At 46.0% G+C, this 20551-nt stretch overlaps 1 protein-coding gene across 1 annotated transcript in view; it reads left to right on the top strand.

Moving 5' to 3' along the window:
• Nucleotides 1-20295, top strand: part of LOC309388239 (transient receptor potential cation channel subfamily V member 2-like) — a 29753-nt gene extending 9458 nt beyond the window's left edge. Inside the window, exons 5-16 of the mRNA XM_081945411.1 lie at nucleotides 256-396; nucleotides 1985-2283; nucleotides 3374-3550; nucleotides 4828-4986; nucleotides 6127-6222; nucleotides 7720-7790; nucleotides 8351-8516; nucleotides 12042-12108; nucleotides 13641-13948; nucleotides 15460-15572; nucleotides 15728-15825; nucleotides 20160-20295. Of these exons, the coding sequence (XP_081801537.1) occupies nucleotides 256-396; nucleotides 1985-2283; nucleotides 3374-3550; nucleotides 4828-4986; nucleotides 6127-6222; nucleotides 7720-7790; nucleotides 8351-8516; nucleotides 12042-12108; nucleotides 13641-13948; nucleotides 15460-15572; nucleotides 15728-15825; nucleotides 20160-20269 (1805 nt within the window). The 3' untranslated portion in view covers nucleotides 20270-20295. The remainder of the gene's footprint in view (nucleotides 1-255; nucleotides 397-1984; nucleotides 2284-3373; nucleotides 3551-4827; nucleotides 4987-6126; nucleotides 6223-7719; nucleotides 7791-8350; nucleotides 8517-12041; nucleotides 12109-13640; nucleotides 13949-15459; nucleotides 15573-15727; nucleotides 15826-20159) is intronic.
• The last annotated feature ends 256 nt before the right edge of the window (nucleotides 20296-20551 follow it).

The raw sequence follows: 20551 nt of genomic DNA, 5'->3' as shown, positions 1-20551 counted from the left end.
TTTTTCTCTTTCCTTCCCCCTTCCTTCCTTCCTTCCTTCCTTCCTTCCTTCCTTCCTTCCTTCCTTCCTTCTTTGTTGCCTTCTTCTCGCTTGCCTCCTCCTCCTTCTTCTTCCTCTTGATTCTTCTTCATCCTCTTGGTTCTCCTTGATGGCCCTGGGATTGCTGCCATCTTGACTTTTTTTGACCTAAAGTTGTGGACACCCCTGATAAATCCTCCCATCTTTCTCCGGTGCTATTTCTCCCCTTCTCTACAGGCCACACAGCCCTCCACATTGCCATTGAGAAGAGAAACTTAGAACTTGTCAAGATCCTGGTGCAGAACGAGGCTGATGTCCACGTCAAAGCTTCTGGCCATTTCTTCCAGCCGCACCGCAAAGGGGCCTACTTTTATTTTGGTATGGCAGCAGGAGAGAACTAAGGTTTCATTCCACAGAGATACAAGAGGGTACCCACCAGGCAGGTTTTGAGGGCCAGGTGAAGTTTTTAAAAGCCAGATGAGTTTTTACATGAAACACATCCAATTCGGTACTCAACGCGTATTAACACGAAATTTTTACTCGTTTGTTTGGTACCCAATTCACAAGCTAGAACCTGTCGCTGTCAGTTGCGTTGTGACTCACTACAGTATTCTTTATAGGAAAAATTTGTTTGTCATCTTCTTGGTACTCATTGTTTTTGGTACTCATTGCAGCTTCCAGAATCAATTCATTGTCAAGACTGCAGCCATCTTTTCTTTTGGGTCTTTGGCCTGCCACACTTTCTATTATTTTACTATACTTTTTCGGTTGTGGGAAAATGGGAGGTGGGGATTGTACAGAGTTAGATGATAGGCAGCCATAACAATATTCTTTCTAGAAAGCCAAGGTCATCCTTTGTCTCTGCACCTCTGCACCTGACCGGAACTGGATGGGTGGAAGCTGCCAGCATGGCAGTGGGAGATTGGACCATGGGATGGGTTTGTGGGTGTGGGGGCAAGATCTTGAACTTTCAATTGGGTGGGGGAAACCGGGAACTTTTCAGATTCGGGTTTCCCCAGATGTGCCAACATGGCTCTCTTCATCAATTGGAACTTTGAGCAATACCTTTGCCTTAGACTCTGATTTACTTTCGGATGCTATCTGGAAACCTGACATTCATGATAAGTATCGAGCTACTATTTTAGTTGGAAAAGTTTTGAATTTCTGAGACTGGGTAAAATTGGGTCAGATGTTCTCCTTATAGCCGGATTAGGAGTAGAAGGAGGGAAATTTTGGCTGGTTTTCAAGTAGTCCTCAACTTGCAATCATTCGTTTAATGACCGTTCACAGCTACAACAGCACTGAAAAAAGAGACTTATGACTCACACTTATTTCACACTTATGACTGTTGCAGCACCCCATGGTCATATGATCAAAATTTAGATGCTTGGCAACTGGTTCATATTTATGACAGTAGCTTTGTCCCAGGGTCACATGATCCCATTTGCGACCTTCTGACAAGCAAAGTCAATGAGGAAGACAGATTTGCTTTATGACCATGTGACTAACTAAAAAACTGCAACAATTCACTTAGCAACGGTGGCAAGAATGGTACCAAAATGGGGCAAGTTTCAATTAACAACTGTCTTGCTTAGCAACATAAATTTTGGGCTCGATTGTGCTTTTGAGTCAAGGGCTACCTGTAGCCATTATTTCACTGTCCCTCAACCTTGGCAATTTTAAGATGGGTGGACTTAACAACTCCCAGAATTCCCTCACCAGCATGGGCGACTTAAAGACCTGTGGACCTCAACCTTGGCCACTCAAAGACTCGCTATCTGGGATATTCTGGGAATTGAACTCCACAAGATTTAAAGACCTGTGGACTTCAACTGTGGCCGCTTGAAGACCTGCTGGCTAGGGAATTCTAGGAGTCGAAGTCTACCGGTCTTACAAGTGACCAAGGTTGGACACCTCTGACCTAGATGGTCAATACAACCTTGGCCCATCATTGTCTCTCTTCCAGGTGAACTTCCTCTCTCCTTGGCTGCTTGTACCAACCAGCCAGAAGTGGTCATGTACCTTCTGGATAACCAACACCAGAAGGCCAGGCTGACCGAGCAGGATTCCATGGGCAACACCGTCCTCCACGCGCTGGTGATGGTGGCCAACGACACGGAGAAGAACACTGAGCTCGTGGTCAACATGTACGATATGATCCTGATGAAAGGGGCTGAGATTGACCCTTCCTGCAAATTGGAAGAGATTGTCAACAAGAAACAGCTGACTCCTTTGAAGCTGGCTGCCAAGACCGGGAAAGTCGAGGTAATCTCACTCCTCGCCAGGCTCCGTAGTCCTCGACTTACAACCATTTTCTTAACAACCATTTGAAGTACCAATAACAGAGAATATTTGTAGCTCAAGGTTGAAATGAGGCAGGGTTGGGATTCAGCTGGTTCGGAACGGTGTGGGTGAACTGGTAGTTCTGGCGATCAGTTGGCCCTGCCCACTCGCCCCTGCTGTATTCTGTCCTATATTTCCTTTGTTTGAAGCCCAGCCGATTGGCGCGGCACAGCGGATTGCCGCGTCTCAGCTGTTTTACTCACCGGGGCCGCAGGAAAAGGTAAGATTTAGTGCTGATTTCAAATGCAATGTGTCCGCGCAAAACGCATGTGAAGCGAACCGGTTGTTACACCGGTTGAATCCCACCACTGAAATGCAGGGTACTTGGTCAAGCCCAGAGAACACCAAGGAGGACCCCTCAACCATTTGAAGTTACAATGGCACTGAAGAAAGATACTTAGGCCCATTTTTCACACTTACAACCGTTGCAGCATCCCTGTGGTCACATGATCAAAATTTGACAACTTACTCATATTTATGACGATTGCGGTGTTCCGGGATCATGTGATCCCCTTTTGCAACCTTCCGACAATCAAAGCCAATGGGGAAGCCAGATTCACTTAATGACTGGGTTACTCACTCATCTGCTGCAGTCATTCATTTAACAACTTTGTCAAGAATGGCCGTAAAAGGAGGCGAAACTCAGTGAACAACTGTCTTGCTTAGCAGTGGAAATTTGGGGGCTCCATTGTGGTTGTAAGCCGAGGACTTCCCTGTACACAATCGTATTATTTGTGTGACTTTGCTGTGGTGTTTGTGAGACGTCTCCTTGTCTTCATTGTGGTTTCTCACATCTTCTTGATCTTGGAGACAAAGTAGAGAAAAGAGGTGGTGGACCTAGTTGGGTGCAAAGAGTCATATCCGAGGAGATGTTTTCTTAATTATGTAGCTTAGTTATCAGAGGTGTCTTCAAAAAGTCCAAAATGCCATATGATGGCTGGATACAGAGATCATTTTGACTTGGCTTCTACAGACACTCCTGTCACTAACTCAACCGTTTTGGTCTCTCCAGATCCTGAAGCACATGCTCCACCGAGAGATGAAGGACCCCAAGTTCCAGGCCCTTTCGCGCAAGTTCACCGAGTGGACCTATGGTCCCATCCACATCTCCCTCTACGACCTAACCTCCATCGATAGCTGTGAGGAGAACTCAGTGCTGGAGATCCTGGCCTACAGCAGCAACACTCCAGTGAGTGGATCCAGTCAAGAATGTTTCTTCTCAAGATCTTCCTCTTTTCTTCTCCTCCTTCTCCTTCTTCTTTTCCTCTTCCTCCTCCTCCTTCCTCTTCCCTCCCTCCCTCTTTTTCTTCTTCCTTCCTTCCTTCCTTCCTTCCTTCCTTCCTTCCTTCCTTCCTTCCTTCCTTCCTTCCTTCCTTCCTTCCTTCTTTTTCCTCTTCCTTTTTTTCTCATACCACCTTCTGGGCAAAACCCTTTCTGAAAAAGTTGGTTCAGGATTTTTTTTAAAAGAATGAATAAGGTACTTTATTCTATTAATTTTCTTTAAATTGCCTTGCGAATAAAGGACAGTGTTATATTTCTCCAGTTTCTAAATGTAGGTGTTTAGATAAAGTCAATGTTTTGTCTACGGTCTGGCCTGAAATTTCAGGAGTTGTATCTAGAGAGTGCCTCCAAACACTTCAGCAACCTAACACAACACGGGGGTTTCCAAACACTTCATCTTGGGGTTCAATTTTGATCACTTTGGAGACCCCTGGTCTAGTGGGGTCTGAAGACTGCTACTGATAATACCTAGTTTGAATCTCCCTTATTTCTTTGTTATTTAACAATTTAGTAGCTGGAGCAGTGGGGTTGTGCAGTGACCCAGGACACATAGTTGTTGTTGATTGTGTGGAGAGTACTGGCTCCTGCATGAAGCAATCTGCACTGTGATTGGTTGCTTTGGGTGTGGAGGAGGTATTTCCATTTTTCCCGCCTTTTTCTTCTGTGTGCTCTATTTGCTCTGTGATTTACCTCATGACGTTTGTGCTGTGTCGATTTACCTCATGATGCTCCTGCTATGTCGATTTACCTCATGGTGCGCCTGCTGTGTTGATTTTTACCGTATGATGTTCCTGCTGTGTTGATTTACCTCATGATGCTCCTGTTGTGATGATTTATTTCATAATGCTCCTGCTGTGTAGATTTCTACCTCATGATGCTCCTGCTGTGATGATTTACCTCATGATGAGGGTGCAGGTTTGTTCTCTGAGCTTGTGGGATGGTTTCCAAACATTTTGTTGCCAGGCTAGGTAACATCTTCAGCGGAATTTAGAGTTCCCATACACCCGAGTTAGAGATATTCGCCACTATTACCTCATGATGCTCCTGTTTGCCTGACTACCTTGTTTGCTGTATATATAGTTGTAAAATATATTTATTTATATAAAACTACAAGTTTGTATCAGCATCTCTTACTCCATTTGGACACCAGCAACTCCGCAATTCTATGACATTTTCCCTCCACAGAACCGATATAAAATGGTGGCCCTGGAGCCTTTGAACAAGCTACTTCAGCACAAGTGGGAATCCTTCATTAGGAAAAGGTTTTTCTTCAGTTTATTCATCCACCTGATTTTCATGCTCATCTACACAAGCACTGCTTATTACCGGCCTCTAAATGGTGAGGTAACTATTTTTTAAAGAAATTGATGTTCTTGGTAAAGAGAAGGGGGTGAATTTGAGTTAGTCCCTTTCTGTAAGTCCAACCAAACTCTTTCTCTCAAAAAAGGGAGAATACCAGGGGTGAAATTCAGCAGGTTCTGACAGGTTCTGGAGAACCGGTAGCGGAAATTTTGAGTAGTTTGGAGAACTGGCAAATACCATCTCTGGCTGGCTCCAGAGTGGGGTGGGAATGGAGATTTTGCAGTATCCTTCCCCTGCCACGCCCACAGAACTGGTAGTAAAAAAATTGAATTTCACCACTGGAGAATACTACAAGTAGTCCTCGACTTATGACCAAAACTGACCCTGAAATGTATGTTGTTAAGTGAGTTTTGATCCATTTTACAACTTTTCTCGCCACAATTGTTAAGTGAATCGCCCCTGTTGATACGTTAGTAAGCGAATCTGGCTTCCCCATTGACTTTGCTTATCAAAAGGTCACAAAAGGGGATCACAGGGACCTTGGGACACAGCAATGGTCATAAACATGAGTCAGTTGCCAAGGGTGTCAGTTTTGTTCACGTGATCATGGGGATTCTGCAAAGGTCATAACTGTGAAATGGTGATACGTCAAAGCCGTTGTAACTTTGAACAGTTACTAAATGAACTGATGTAAACTTAGGTAGGACTACCTGTATTGAACTCCGGGAAAAAAAGGATAAAAACTTAAGCAAACTAATAACCGTATCAATCCAAAATAAGAATATGTTTACAAAGGCTGATGGAGTTGTGTGGATGTATTTTATTTAAATAATGTGTTTGGAAGCCATGCTACTATTCACAGGAGCCAGCATGGCTTTGTAATAAGCAAATCACGAGAGACTAATTTCAACAACTTCAGTAGAATTCTTAACTTAGTAGATAGGGGGAATGCTGTAGATGTAGTTTACCTGGGATCTTAGCAAAGCCTCCAAACCTTTATCTCATGATAATCTCTGAAGTTGAAGTCCACCCATTTTAAAACATGCTGGCTGGTGAATTCTGGGAGTGGAAGTGCACCCCTTTTAAAGCTGCCAAAGTTGAGGAATACCGATCTGAAGGCTCTGCCATCTTCCCCAACAGCAAAGTCCCCGTCCTTAGCCTGCTCTCTTCCTCTCTTTACAGCCTCTTGTTCCAACAACGGTGACATTCCCGAAGTTATTAAGACTTCTTGGAGCTGTGGTCATTTTAATTGGTGGCATTTATCTCTTCATTGCTCAGGTAGGATGTCCCTTTTTTTGTTTATGGCTCCTCTGACCACACATGCATTTTTAATATATGTAGCCCTTATCTTACAACTGTACATTTAACAACCAAGGATGCAAATGACCAGCTGTCTGCAAGGACATTCCCCACTATCCTGTCAGAGCTGAAGAAGTTTCAGAGAAGCTAAGCGAAATGTCTTCAAAGAAAAAACAAGGAAGTCCAGTTTCCTCCTGAAAAAATACCTTTGGGACAACCACCACATGCAGTGGTGGGATTCAAATAATTTAACAATCGGTTCTCTGCCCTAATGACCGGCTGGGTGAACCTGGCCATAGGGGTGTGACAGGCAGCACTCGGCCTCCTGCAACCCCTGGGAGCATAAACGGATCGCGGTGAGCCCACGACATATTCTCTCACCCCATTTTGGACCTAGTAGGCCTCCTTGCTGGGAGCCAAAATGGGTTGTGTGGGGACTCCTGGAAGGGGCAGGGCCAGCCAGCAATTTAACAACCAGTTTGCCTGAACTGCCCTGAACTGGCTGAATCCCACCACCGACGACATGGATGATGGAGAATATCCATAGATATTTAGCGATGCACTTTGGGATGAACACCCTTCAAATGGCACAGGATGAATGGATTTCCCAAAAAATTGAAGACTACAGAAAGCATGTGCGCTTCAGTTTGAGATGCAGACAACACAAACACATCCCCAACAGCCTGCGCCTGTCTTCAACACTGAAGTGACACAGAACAGAAAACATAGACCGGCCCATAGATTTCCACTGCTCTCCTCTCCTCTGCCTTTTGTGCATCTGCGCATCAGGCACTGGGCCCAGCTGTTCCTCCTCTTCCTCATCAGCCACCTCCAGACCTGGGGGCTGTTGACTCTCCATCTGAGAGCTGACGGACGGCCCAGGCTTCGCCTCTGTTTCTCTCTCTCTCTGATAGCTCCATTCCCTCTTCCCCCTCGGAGCTCTCATGTTGCCTTGATGCCGACCCTGATTCCCATGCCCCCTCCTCTGATTCGGCTGCTGGAGAGCTGATAGGCCTCAATAGAACCACTCATCTGAATACATTGCTGCCACCACACCATGGCACAAGCTGTGGCACGGCAGATTGGCACGCTAGGTGCAAGTAGCTCCGCTCCACTCTCAAGAGACTTGCACAATTTCCCCTAAATTAACAGTCGGCCAGTATGAAGATCTTGCCCCCATACCCACCAGTCCATCCCATGGTCCAATCTCCCACTGCCATGCTGGCAGTTCCACCCCTTCAGTTCCGGTCAGGTGCAGAGGTGCAAAGACAAAGGATGACCTTGGCTTTCTAGAAAGAATTTTGTTATGGCTACATAGCATCTAACTCCTTACAATCCCCACCTCCCATTTTCCCACCATAGAAAAGGCATAGTGGAATAACAGAAAGTGTGGCAGGCCAAAGATCCAAGAGAAAAGATGGCGGCAGGCCTGACAGTTTTGCGTTCTGATTTCTGTTCTTATTTACTCCCGTTTAGAGCTTTTACTTCTGGAGACGGCGCTTCTCTTGGAAAAGTCTTCTAGTGGACAGTTGCTTCGAAATATTCCTGTACGTTCGTATACATTGTTGTTTTTCTGGAAGGATTAGAGACAATGTGCACTAATCCCAGGGTGTCAAACTCGATTTCATTGAGGGCTGCATCAGAGCTGTGGTTGACCTTGAGGGGCTGGCAGGGCGTGGCCAATTGGGTGGGTGTGGCCAGCATGATGCCACTCCCCAAATTGATGACATGTTTCCTCATTGCATTGGGTAGACCACGCCAAAACCTCATTGGATAGACTGGGCCAAAGCGACGTTAATTGTTTTCTCACTGTTGGGAAGTTTCATCTTAATTCCAGGTTGCATCTCTGCTTGATTTGTTTCCATCCGTTGCTTCTCGTCCCTGCCTTCGGGTGCTTTGGAAAATACGTTGACCTCTTCTTCTTTGGGGCAGCCCCTTAAATACTGGAAGTACCCCTCAAATACTGCTACCATGTCCCCCCCTAGTCCTTCTTTTCTTTAGACTAGCCAATCCCCAAATCCTGCAACCGTTCTTCATGCGTTTTTTGTCTCCAGGCCTTTAATCATCTTCGTTGCTCTTCTCTGCTTCTCTCTCTGGCCTTTCCCAGGTTTGTGCAGGCCCTCGCCATCCTGGCCGCGTCCGTGATGTTCTTTGCAAGCATGGAAACCTATGTGCTGCCCATGGTGTTCGCTTTGCTTTTGGGCTGGGTGAACATGCTCTATTACACCCGGGGTCTTCAGCAGACGGGAATCTACATCGTGATGATTCAGAAGGTATCGGATCATTTCCCTTTCCAAATACCGGATGGCTTCCGATTTCACAGGGTAGCTCAGAATCTAAATGAAGCCGGCCCATTGCAGGCCGCCCTCGTTTTAACAACCGCAACTGAAACCGGCGGCTTGGTCGTTAAGTGAAGCGGTCACGATGCGAAACCTCACAACGTTCAGGATTTGATTTTCACTTTCTGGCAAAGGTCCTAAATGCAAGGACTGGTTTGCAAAGCTACTATATTTTTCAGAGTATAAGACGCACCTTTCCCCTCCCCCCCCAAAAGAGGGTGAAAATCTGGGTGCATCTTATACACTGAATACAGCATTTTTGGCCTTCCAAAACCCCCCCTCTTTGCAAAAATGGAGGTGCAGAGGTTTTGGGATCAAGATCACGTGAAGTGTTAATACCACTTTATAATGCCTTGATAAGGCCACACTTGGAATACTGCATTCAGTTTTGGTCAACACGATGTAGAAAAGATGTGGAGACTCTAGAAAGAGTGCAGAGAAGAGCAACAAAGATGATTAGGGGACTGGAGACTAAAACATATGAAGAACGGTTGCAGGAACTGGGTATGTTTAGCTTAAGAGAAAGAAGGACTAGGGGAGACATGATAGCAGTCTTCCAATATCTCAGGGGTTGCCCCAAAGAAGAGGGAGTCAAACTATTCTCCAAGGCACCTGAGGGTAGAACAAGAAGCAATGGGTGGAAACTAATCAAGGAGAGAAGCAATCTAGGATAAATTTCCTGATAGAACAATTAACCCATGGAACAACTTGCCTCCAGAAGTTGTGAATGCCCCAACACTGGAAGTATTTAAGAAGATGTTGGATAGCCATTTGTCTAGAATGGTATAGGGTTTCCTGCCTAGGCAGGGGGTTGGACTAGAAGACCTCTGAGGTCCCTTCCAACTCTGCTATTGTATTGAGGCATGCAAAGTGCTCCTGGGGGCTGGGAAGGGCAAAAAATAAGTGAAAAATGGGCCGGTTTTTTGCTCCTTTTTGCCTCCCCCCGCCCCAGAAGCACTCTATAATCCTCCTAAAGGCTATGCATGCCCTTTCTTTGAGAAAAAAGGGAGGTCTGCAGAGTGCAAAAACTTTTTTTTTAATTTGCCTTTTCAAAATTTTGGTACGTCTTATACTCTGAAAAATACGGTACTTTTTCCTCCTAAGTGCGAAAAATTGCTGTGCAAGGCAGTTCTTAAACGAGGACAACATGTGAGGGGTCCTTGGTGCTCTCTGAGCTTGGTTGTTTTCTTCCAGACGTTTCATGACCCAACTAGGTAACGTCATCAGTGCCAGTAAGGTGTGTTGTTTGCTGTCAGTTTATATTCTGGTGTCTTGCCTATCTGTGTGGGTGGGGGCCTGTTTGGGCTGTTTTCTTATTGCTCTTTGGCAGTTTCTTGATAGGGGTATTGCTTACTTGGTTGTTGGTCTGAAGTTAACCTTGGAGTTAATCTATGCTGATCTGAGCGCTTATTATTTGTGGAGAGGTGCTGGAGAAGGAAGAAAGGAAGAAAGTGTTATGAACTGCCAGCAGCCAGTGGAGCTGGCAGCAGATTCAGACAGTGAGGAGGGTTGGGTAGGAACCTGGGCCAGTCCTGGAGTCTGGGGAAGGCTCGGATGAGGGCTCTGTGTCGGAGGTAGAGAGGGGGCCAAGGCTGTATGTCAGTTATCAGCTGCCTTTGGAGTCAGACATCAGTGGGGCAGAAGAATAGCTGGAGCCTGTTCCCAGTGTGCGCATGCGCAGAGTTGCCAGAGGAAGGGAAGGAGTTAAAGAACAGGGGTCAACTTGGGAATAAGGCCACAGGTGGGCGATGAATGGCCCCTCCCAGAGGGAATAAAAGAGGAGCGAAAGGGGAGTGGAGTTTGCAGGAGACAATTAGTTCACTTCATTGGTTGGTGACTCTCTGAGACTCCTTGCCAAGTTCTGCAGATATTAGCCTGGCAGCTCTCCAAGCCAGAGAAGGTCTGTGACTGTGAATCCTCCCTTGAAAGATTTTGCTGGTTGTGAAGGAGCAGAATTCACAGTCAATTAATAAAAGGGTTTTTTGTTGGGACAAGGAGTTGGCTTCAGGCTCTTGGGAAGCCTCGGTCAAAATAGGAAGGAAGGAAAGAAAGGAGGCAAGGAAGGAAGGAAGGAGGAAAGGAAGGAAGGAAGGAACGAACAAACAAAAGGAAGGAAGGTTGCATTGAGCATCTAGATCAGAGGTGTCCAATTCTAGACCAGGGCAAGGCCAAAGAAGCCTGGCACTCTGACAAATCAGCCATCAATAGACACATAGATACTAACAACATCTATAGACTGTGCAAAAGAGACAATCAAACAGCCCAAAACAGAAAAAAAAAGACTCTAACAAATCTCCACCAGTAATCACCTCCACCTTCACAGACAAGCAAATCACCAGAATATAAACTGACATCAAACAGCACTCCTTACTAGCACTGATGACGTTCCCTAGTTGGGTCATGAAATGTCTACAAGAAAAGAGGCAAGCTCAGAGAGCACCAAGGACCCCTCATTTCAAACCTGAATTATCGTATTTTTCGGAGTTTAAGATGCACTGGAGTATAAGACTCACCAAGGTTTTGAAGAGGCAAATTTAAAAAAAAGGTTTTTGCACTCTGCAGACCTCCCAAAAAATGGCCTGTTTTTCATGAAAAAAAAGGGCAAGCATAACTTTTAGGAGACTCCTCAGGGGCTGGGGGGGGGTGCAAAATTGAGCAAAAAACGGCCCGATTTTTGCTCATTTCTGCCCTCCCTAACTCCCAGCAGCACTCTGCAAGGCTCCTAAAGGCTCTCCATGGCCGTTTTGGTGAAGGGGGAGACGGGGTTTCAGGAGGCCAAAAATGCTTTTATTCAGTGTATAAGACACACCCAGATTTTCAGCCTCTTTTTTGTGGGGGAAAAGGTGCGTCTTATACTCCGAAAAATACAGTAAATACTTTCTCCTTTAATTGACAACAACCTGCATTTTTGTCATTCCTGCCCAGTTAGCAGTATGGCTGGTATTAACCATTTCAGCAATGGGATAACCTAACAACAGTGGTTTTCAAACTGGGCACCCCTTTAAGATCCGAAGAGAGGCGGTGGCTCAGTGGCTAAGATGCTGAGCTTGTCGATCAGAAAGGTCGGCAGTTTAGCGGTTTGAATCCCTAGCGCCGCGTAACGGAGTGAGCTCCCGTTCCTTGTCCCAGCTTCTGACAACCTAGCAGTTCGAAAGCAGGCAAAAAATGCAAGTAGAAAAATAGGATCCACCTTTGGTGGGAAGGGAACAGCGTTCCGTGCGCCTTTGGGGTTGAGTCATGCCAGCCACATGACCACGGAGACGTCTTCGGACAGCGCTGGCTCTTCGGCTTTGAAAAGAGATGAGCACCGCCCCCTAGAGTGGGGAACGACTAGCACAGATGTGCGAGGGGAGCCTTGATCTTAATATCCGTGGATTTGGGGAGTTGAAGTCCACCCATCTTAAAGGGGCTGAGGCTGAAGATTCCCGATCTCCACGTGGCTTCTCGTTCTCGTTCCAGGCCATCTTGAGGGACCTCCTGCACTTCCTGATGGTTTATGTGATCTTCCTGTTTGGCTTTGCAACAGGTGAGTGTCATGGAGAGGTCCAGGTGAGCCCTTCCTCATTTCCACCTGAGCAGGAGGGAGTCATGGATCAAGGAAAGTTGCTGCTCTTAGTGACCTTGGTCAAAGAGATGGTCCAGCGGGCCTCTTTTGAAACCTGAGAATCCCCTCTAGGACTGATGGGCTGGAATTTATATTTGTATTAGGAAAGATTTCGGCTGCAGGTGTACCTTAATCGGGGTGGTGGGAGGAGGGGGGTTAGGAGATTTCAGTTTTGGAGCAGGCAGAAGATCCACCAGCTGAAGCCAGGTGGAGAAGCTTGTTTGAGAAGGGTGGCCACACAAATCAAATGAATGAATGAATTAGTTAATTAATGAATTAGTTAATTAATTAATTAATGGGTAAATAAGTGATTGAGTGAATGAATGAGTGAATGTGCAAGTGAATGAGTGAATGTGCAAGTGAATGAGTGAGTGAATGAGTGAATGAGTGAATGAGTGAATGAATGAGCAAGTGAATGAATGACTGAATGAATTAATTAATTAATGGGTAAATAAGTGAATGAGTGAATGAATGAATGAGCAAGTGAATGAATTAATGAATGAGCAAGTGAATGAATTAATGAATTAATGGGTAAATAAGTGATTGAGTGAATGAATGAGTGAATGTGCAAGTGAATGAGTGAATGAGGAAGTGAATGAATAAATGAATGAGTGAGTGAGTGAGTGAATGAATAGGTGAATAAATGAGTGAATAAATTAGTGAATGAATTAGTAAAGAAGTGAATGAGTATGTGAATGAATGAATGAGAATGAATGAATAGGTGAATGAATGAGTGAATGAGTGAGTAAAAGAATTAATAGATAAATAGAATAGAATAACAGAGTTGGAAGGGACCTTGGAGGTCTTCTAGTCCAACCCCCTGCTTAGGCAGGAAACCCTACACCGTTTTAGACAGATGGCTATCCAACATCTACTTAAAAACGTCCATTGTTGGGGCATCCACAACTTCTGGAGCAGAGGGGGGTATTCTGCTAGTTCAGACCAGTTTGCCCAAACCTCTAGTGTGGAAATCCCGGGTGCCCCTCCCCCAGCTCTATGCCCGTATAGGCTGGTTTTTTTTTGCCAAAGCGCATGCGTGGAAGGCTGAGTGCATGCATGGACCTGGCACATGTGCTCACATTTGCGAACCAGTAGGGAAGGTAAGTGAATACCACCAGCCCTGTTCTGGAGGCAGGTAGTTCCACTGGTTAATTGTTCTGTCAGGAAATTTCTTCTTAGTTCTGAATGAGTGAATGAGTGTGTGAGCGAGTGAATGAGTGAATGAATGAGTAAATGAGTAAATCAATTAAATGGAGTGAATAGATGAATGATTAAAGAGTGAATGAATGGGTGAGTGAATGAATGAATGAGTAAATGAATGAATGAATGAGAGTGAATGAATGAATGAATAAATGAGTGAATGGATGAGTGAAAGACGTTTCTAAGAAAAGACTGGACAAACCTTGGTCTGAAATGATGTCTCCCTACATTGACATTTCAATGGCTCCTTCCAGCTCTCATCGTTCTCACCGGGGACGCTTCCCACTCCGCCCGCAACGCGTCTGTCCCGCTCAACGACGACTCTAAAGACCAGGCCGTGTATTCGGGGCTGTTTCAGACGGCCCTGCTGCTCTTCAGGTTCACCATCGGCATGGGCGACCTGGAGTACAACGAGAACGTGAAGTACAGCGACCTTGCGATGCTCTTGGTCCTCCTGTTTGTCATCTTGACCTACATCCTCTTGCTCAACATGCTGATCGCCCTGATGAGTGAAACGGTCACCAACGTCTCTGGCTACAGTCAGAGTGTCTGGCAGTTGCAGGTAAGGCCCCTTCCTTCCATTGGGACGGTTCGGGAGTCCTGGCCCAGCAGGAATCAATCATCTATCTATCTATCTATCTATCTATCTATCTATCTATCTATCTATCTATCTATCTATCTATCTATCTATCTATTACATCCGTCCATCCATCCATCCATCCATCCATCCATCCATCCATCCATCCATCCATCCATCTATCTATCTATCTATCTATCTATCTATCTATCTCATCTATTACATCTATCTATCTATCAATCATTTACCTACCTGCCTGTCCATTCATCCATCCACATATCCTTCCTTCCTTTAACTATCAATCTTCTATCTATCTATCTATCTATCTATCTATCTATCTATCTATCTATTACATCCGTCCATCCATCCATCCATCCATCCATCCATCCATCCATCCATCTATCTATCTATCTATCTATCTATCTCATCTATTACATCTATCTATCTATCAATCATTTACCTACCTGCCTGTCCATTCATCCATCCACATATCCTTCCTTCCTTTAACTATCAATCTTCTATCTATCTATCTATCTATCTATCTATCTATCTATCTATCTATCTATCTATCTATCTCATCATCATCATCATCATATTTATCTATCTATTAATCATTTACCTACCTATCTACCCACCTGTCCATCCATCCATCCATCCATCCATCCATTCACATATCCTTCCTCCCTTTGTTCCTTCCTTCCTTCCTCTATCTATCTTGCTGTCTGTCTGTCTATCTATCATTTACCTACCTACCTACCTAACCACCTGTCCATCCCTCCCTCCCTCCATCCATCCCTCCATCCCTCCACATATCCTTCCTTCCTTCCTTCCTTCCTTCCTTCCTTCATTCCTTCCTTCCTTCCTTCCTACCTTCCTACCTTCCTTCCTTCCTTCCTTCCTTCCTTCCTTCCTTCCTTCCTCTAACTATCTATCTTCCATCTATCTATCCATCTATCTATCCATCATCATCATCATCATCATCATCATCATCATCATCATCATCATATCTATCTATCAATCATTTACCTACCTACCTACCTGTCTATCCATCTATCCATCCACATATCCTTCCTCCCTTCCTTCCTTTGTTCCTTCCTTCCTCTATCTCTTCCATCTATCTATCTGTCTGTCTGTCTGTCTATCTATCTATCTATCTATCTATCTATCTATCTATCTATCTATCTATCATTTACCTACCTACTTGCTCACCTGTCCATCCATCCATCCATCCATCCATCCATCCATCCATCCATCCATCCATCCACATATCCTTCCTTCCTTCCTTCCTTCCTTCCTTCCTTCCTTTCTTCCTTCCTTCCTTCCTTCCTCTATCTATCTTCCATCTATCTGTCTATCTATCTCTATCTATCTACCTACCTACCTACCTACCTACCTACCTACCTACCTACCTACCTACCTACCTATCTATCTTCCATCTCTCTCTCTCTCTCTCTCCCCCTTTCATAACCTCTGATCACCAACCCCTCTATTTGCAGAGAGCCATCGCTATTCTGGAGATCGAGAGAAATTGGATCTGGTGCTGGAAAAAGACCCAGAGGGCCGGCTGTTACCTCCCCATCGGCTCTGAGGACAAGAGGTGGTTTTTCCGGTAAGCTTCACCACGTGCCCAACTGGGGTATGAAACACGTCCCTTCGGAAATGGCCCCTCCCTGATTCTCTCGCGCATCAAGAGGGGGCGGAGGCCCTCTGACACTCGCAAGATTCTCTTACTGCTACTTATCCCTCTTGGGGGTCTTTTTCTAGCGTAGAAGAAGTCAACTGGGAAGACTGGAATGAAAAAATCGATGCCCTCAGAGAAGACCCCGTGGGATTCAACCTTCTGGAGAAGGATTCCTCTTCGGGTAAGACGAGCACCACGGCCGTGTCAAGAGTTGGTGCCCGCCTGTCTTTGTGACTTTCTAAGCTGTGGGTTGGGTTTGTTCTGACCCAGACTTCCCCAGAAGCACGAAGCCATCCTTGTCCCGATAAACCCCTTTTATTTAATTTACAGTGAATTCCTCTCCAGCCAAGTCTTTCTTCTCCCACAGTCTTTCGAGATAGTTCCCAATTACCGACCTTTCTCAGGCTTGGAGAGCAGCCAGGCCGATATCTTTCAGACGCTGCAACACTTGGCAAGAATGCAGGAATGAACTAAGTGTCTCCTGCAAGCTCCACTCCCCTTTGCTCCTCTTTTATTCCCTCTGGGAGGGTCAATTCACCGTCCACCTGTGGCCTTACTCCCAAGTGGAACTAAATGTCTCCTGCAAACTCCACTCCCCTTTCGCTCCTCTTTTATTTCCTCTGGGAGGGGCCATTCACCGTCCACCTGTGGCCTTACTCCCAAGTCGACCCCTGTTCTTTAACTCCTTCCCTTCCTCTGGCAACTCTGCGCATGCGCACACTGGGAACAGGCTCCAGCTGTTCTTCTGCCTCACTGATGTCTGACTCCAAAGGCAGCTGATAACTGACATACGGCCCTGGTCCCCCTCTCTGCCTCCGACCCAGAGCCCTCATCAGAGCCTTCCCCAGACTCCAGGACTGGCCCATCTTCCTCCCCAACCCTCCTCACTGTCCGAATCTGCTGCCAGCTCTGCTGGCTGCTGGCGGGCCACAACAGGGTTTTATGGAGTGAAGGTGGAGTGGAAGTGTGTGTTGCTTGGGCGGGGGGGGGGGGTTGGACTAGATGACCTCCAAGGTTCCTTCCAACTCTTAATCTGTAAACCTCCAGAAGTATAGTGTTTTTCCAGAAAACTGATTCTGTTTTGTGTGGAGATTTACAAAAGCTTTACTCTGGCCAAAGGAAGGACACAAGGGGATAACAGAATAAGAAGAGCTGGAAGGGACCTTGGAGGTCTTCTAGTCCAACCTCCTGCTCAGGCAAGAGACCCTATACTAGTGATGGCGAAAAGGTTGTGTGGAAATGTCCTAGTGGATAACCACTTAAATATGAGCCAGCCGTGTGCAGCAGCTGCCCAAAAAGCCAACACAGTTCTAGGCTGCATCAACAGAGGGAGAGAATCAAGATCACGTGAAGTGTTAATACCACTTTATAATGCCTTGGTAAGGCCACACTTGGAATATTTGCATTCAGTTTTGGTCTCTATAACAAAAAAATGCACCATCGTGCCTACCATCCCTATCCTGCCATCCCCATTTACTCGTGCTCACTCCTTGTTCATGTCCATGTTTATCCTTATACCTGTTGATTTGATTTGATTGATTTGATTTGATTTATTGGATTTATATGCTGCCCTTCTCCCAAAGGACTCAGGGCGGCGTACAACATTAAACAAAAACACATCCCAAAAGTTAAAAGGAAATTAGATAAGTACCCAAAAAACAAACCCAATTAATATAACAATAACATTTTAAAAATTATATAAAATTAACAGGCTTGCTGGAAAAGCCAACTTTTTAGGGCGCGTCGGAAGGACCAGAGTTCGAAGGACCTGTTATCTAGTGCATGTCCGACAAAATAAATAAATAAATAAAGTAAAGTAAAAGACTTTATAAAGAACACAGAGAAGAACAACAAGGATGATGAGAGGACCAGAGGCTAAAACATATGAAGAACAGTTGCAGGAAGTGGGTATGTTTAGCTTAAGAGAAAGAAGGACCAGGGGAGACATAATAGCAGTCTTCCAATATCTCGGGGGTTGCCACAAAGAAGAGGGAGTCAAACTATTCTCCAAGGCACCTGAGGGTAGAACAAGAAGCAATGGGTGGAAACTAATCAAGGAGAGAAGCAACCTAGAACTGAGGAGAAATTTCCTGACAGTTAGAACAATTAATCAGTGGAACAGCTTGCCTCCAGAAGTTGTGAATGCCCCAACACTGGAAGTCTTTAAGAAGATGTTGGATAGCTATTTGTCTGAAACGGTATAGGGTTTCCTGCCTAGGCAGGGGGTTGGACTAGAGGACCTCCAAGGTCCCTTCCAGCTCTGCTATTCTGTTGTTATTATTTTTACTAATGAGCCGTGGTGGCGCAGTGGTTAGAATGCTGTACTGCAGGGCTCCTTCTGCCTGCCTGCCGGCTGCCTGCAATTTGGCAGTTCGAATCTCACCAGGCCAAGATCGACTCAGCCTTCCGTCCTTCCCAGGTGGGTCAAATGAGGGCCCAGATTGTTGGGGGCAATAAGGCTGACTTTGTAAACCGCTTAGAGAGGGCTGTAAAAAGACTTGGAAACGCTATATAAGTCTAAATGCTACTGCTATTGCTTATTCTGCCTTGGAGAACATTACCTGCTATCTGCCAGCAGATGGCAGTGTGGCTCCATCGAACAAAAACCAACTTGGCTGAATTCTATCTAGGTTAAGGCTAGCATCTCCTTCTCCAGCCAGATAGTCCTCGACTTATAATTGTTCACTTAATGACAGTTAAGTTACAACGGACAGACGTTATGGTTGGTCACAACCCAGTTCTGAAGTTCTGACGGTTGTTCTACCAAACAATTGGTCATTTGGCCTATTTCAGAGGTGACCAAACTTGGGAACTTTAAGACTTGTGGACTTCAACTCCCAGAATTCCCCAGCCAGCATGGCTGGCTGGGGAATTCTGGGAGTTGAAGTCCACAAGTCTTAAAGTTCCCAAGTTTGGACACCCCTGGCCTATTTTATGTACTTTCCCCCAAATCGGGCACTGTCAGCTGGCTTAACGACCGCAGCGTTTTCTTAACGACGGCTGCATAAAAGGTCCCGAAACAAATCTATTTTACAATCGTCATGGCTTGCGACTACGACGGGCAGGTTCCATTGTGGACAGAAGGCGAGGACTAGCTGCCAGGAGTTTTGGAGGAGGGCACCTCCCATTCCCCCAAACTCTGTACAGGTAGTCCTCAACTTATGACCACAATTGAGCCCCACATTTATGTGGCTAAGCGAGAGACAGTTGTTGGGTTTTGCCCCATTTTACGACCTTCCTTGCCACAGTTGTTAAGTGGATCACTTCAGATATGAAGTTAGTCAGAGGGTTGCAAAGCAAATCCAGCTTCCTCGTTGATTTGTCCGAAGGTCGTGAAATGTGATCACATGACCCCGGGGACACTGCGACCGTCATAAATATGAGTCAGTTGCCGAGCTGCGTATGAATTTTGATCACGTGACCAGGGGGATGCTGCAGCAGTCATAACAGGAGAAAAATGGTCATAGGACACTTTTTTCAGAGTCATAACTTCGAATGGTCACTAAATGAACTGTTGTAAGTGGAGGACTACCTGTACATGACTCTGGGACCAGTGGTGGGTTTCACATTTTGTTTCCACTAGTTTGCCTCATTCACACCCATCCGCTTTGCGAGTGCACACACCCCTTCTGGCCTCAAAAATGTGCCTAAATAGGACGGCATAGAGCAAGGGCGCGATTCCCGCTACCATTTCGGGCAAACGAGTCCGAACCGGCTGAATACCAGCTCTGTCAGGGACTCTGTAACTGTCAGGCCTGCACCCATCTTTCCTTTTGGGTCTTTGCCCTGCCACACTTTCTATTTATTCTGCTATGCATTTTCTATGGTGGGAAAATGTGAGGGAGGATTGTACAGAGTTAGATGATAGGCAGCCATAACACAATTCTTTCTAGAAAGCCAAGGTCATTCATTATCTCTGCACCTCTGCACCTGACCGGAACTGGATGGGTGGAAGCTGCCAGCGTGGCAGTGGATGATTGGACCATGTGATGGACTTGTGGGTGTGGGGGCAAGATCTTGAACTTTCAACTGGGTGGGGAAAACCGGGAAGCTTTCAGATTCGGGTTTTCCCAGATGTGCCAACACGATAAATTGGAACTTTGAGGAATTCTTTGCCTCGGACTCTGATTTACTTTTGGATGCTATTTGGAACCCTGACATTAACCCGAATCTCCGTTAAAATACTTCACCAGCTACCCCGAAATTCGGGGTGCTGTCCGGGGTCCTGAGCCCCAGCACCGACCCAAGTCTGGGCAGCGTAAAGACTCAGGGAAGATGGAGGTTGACAGTAACCATCATAAATAAGAGTCAGTTGTTACCCGTCTGAATTTTGATCACAGATGCTTCAACATGTGTAAGTGTGAAAAAAGGGGAGACGTCAATCTTTATCAGTGCCGTTGTAACTTGGAGCAGTCACTAAACGAACGGTCGTAAGTCGAGGACCGCCTGTAAAACCGTGCTTAGTTGTGGTCACTTGTGCTAATCGCTCGTTTCTTGATTTCTCCGTTACTCCAGAGTCGAAGCTACGGGACTGGTTGGCTCGGGCAAAGTCGCGCTTCTCTTCACTGGTGGAGGAAGAGGAAGAGCAGGAAGAGAGGGTGTCGCTGCACAACTTGAGACCCTAGGAGGAGAGGAATCGCGCTCCCACCCCCACCCCCAAGGAAGGAGGGACAGACCGAGGGGTGTCTCAGCCACGAAAGGACCCACCTCAACTGCTCTCCGGGGAAAAGAGAGGGTGGGATTTGGAGCCTTTGGGAAGGATTCTGCCCCACCTCAATTAATGCAGCACATAGGTTGTCTGAGAGGGAAAGCCAGCAGAGTTGTTTAGCTCTTCTTCTTTTGCTTCCTCTTCCTCTTCCTCCTCCTCCTCCTCCTCCTCCTCCTCCTCCTCCTCCTCCTCCTCCTCC

Source organism: Natrix helvetica, assembly GCF_964273705.1.
Source record: "Natrix helvetica genome assembly, chromosome: 2".
Taxonomy (NCBI): domain Eukaryota; kingdom Metazoa; phylum Chordata; class Lepidosauria; order Squamata; family Natricidae; genus Natrix; species Natrix helvetica.
This window is presented reverse-complemented; position numbering and strand designations above follow the sequence as displayed.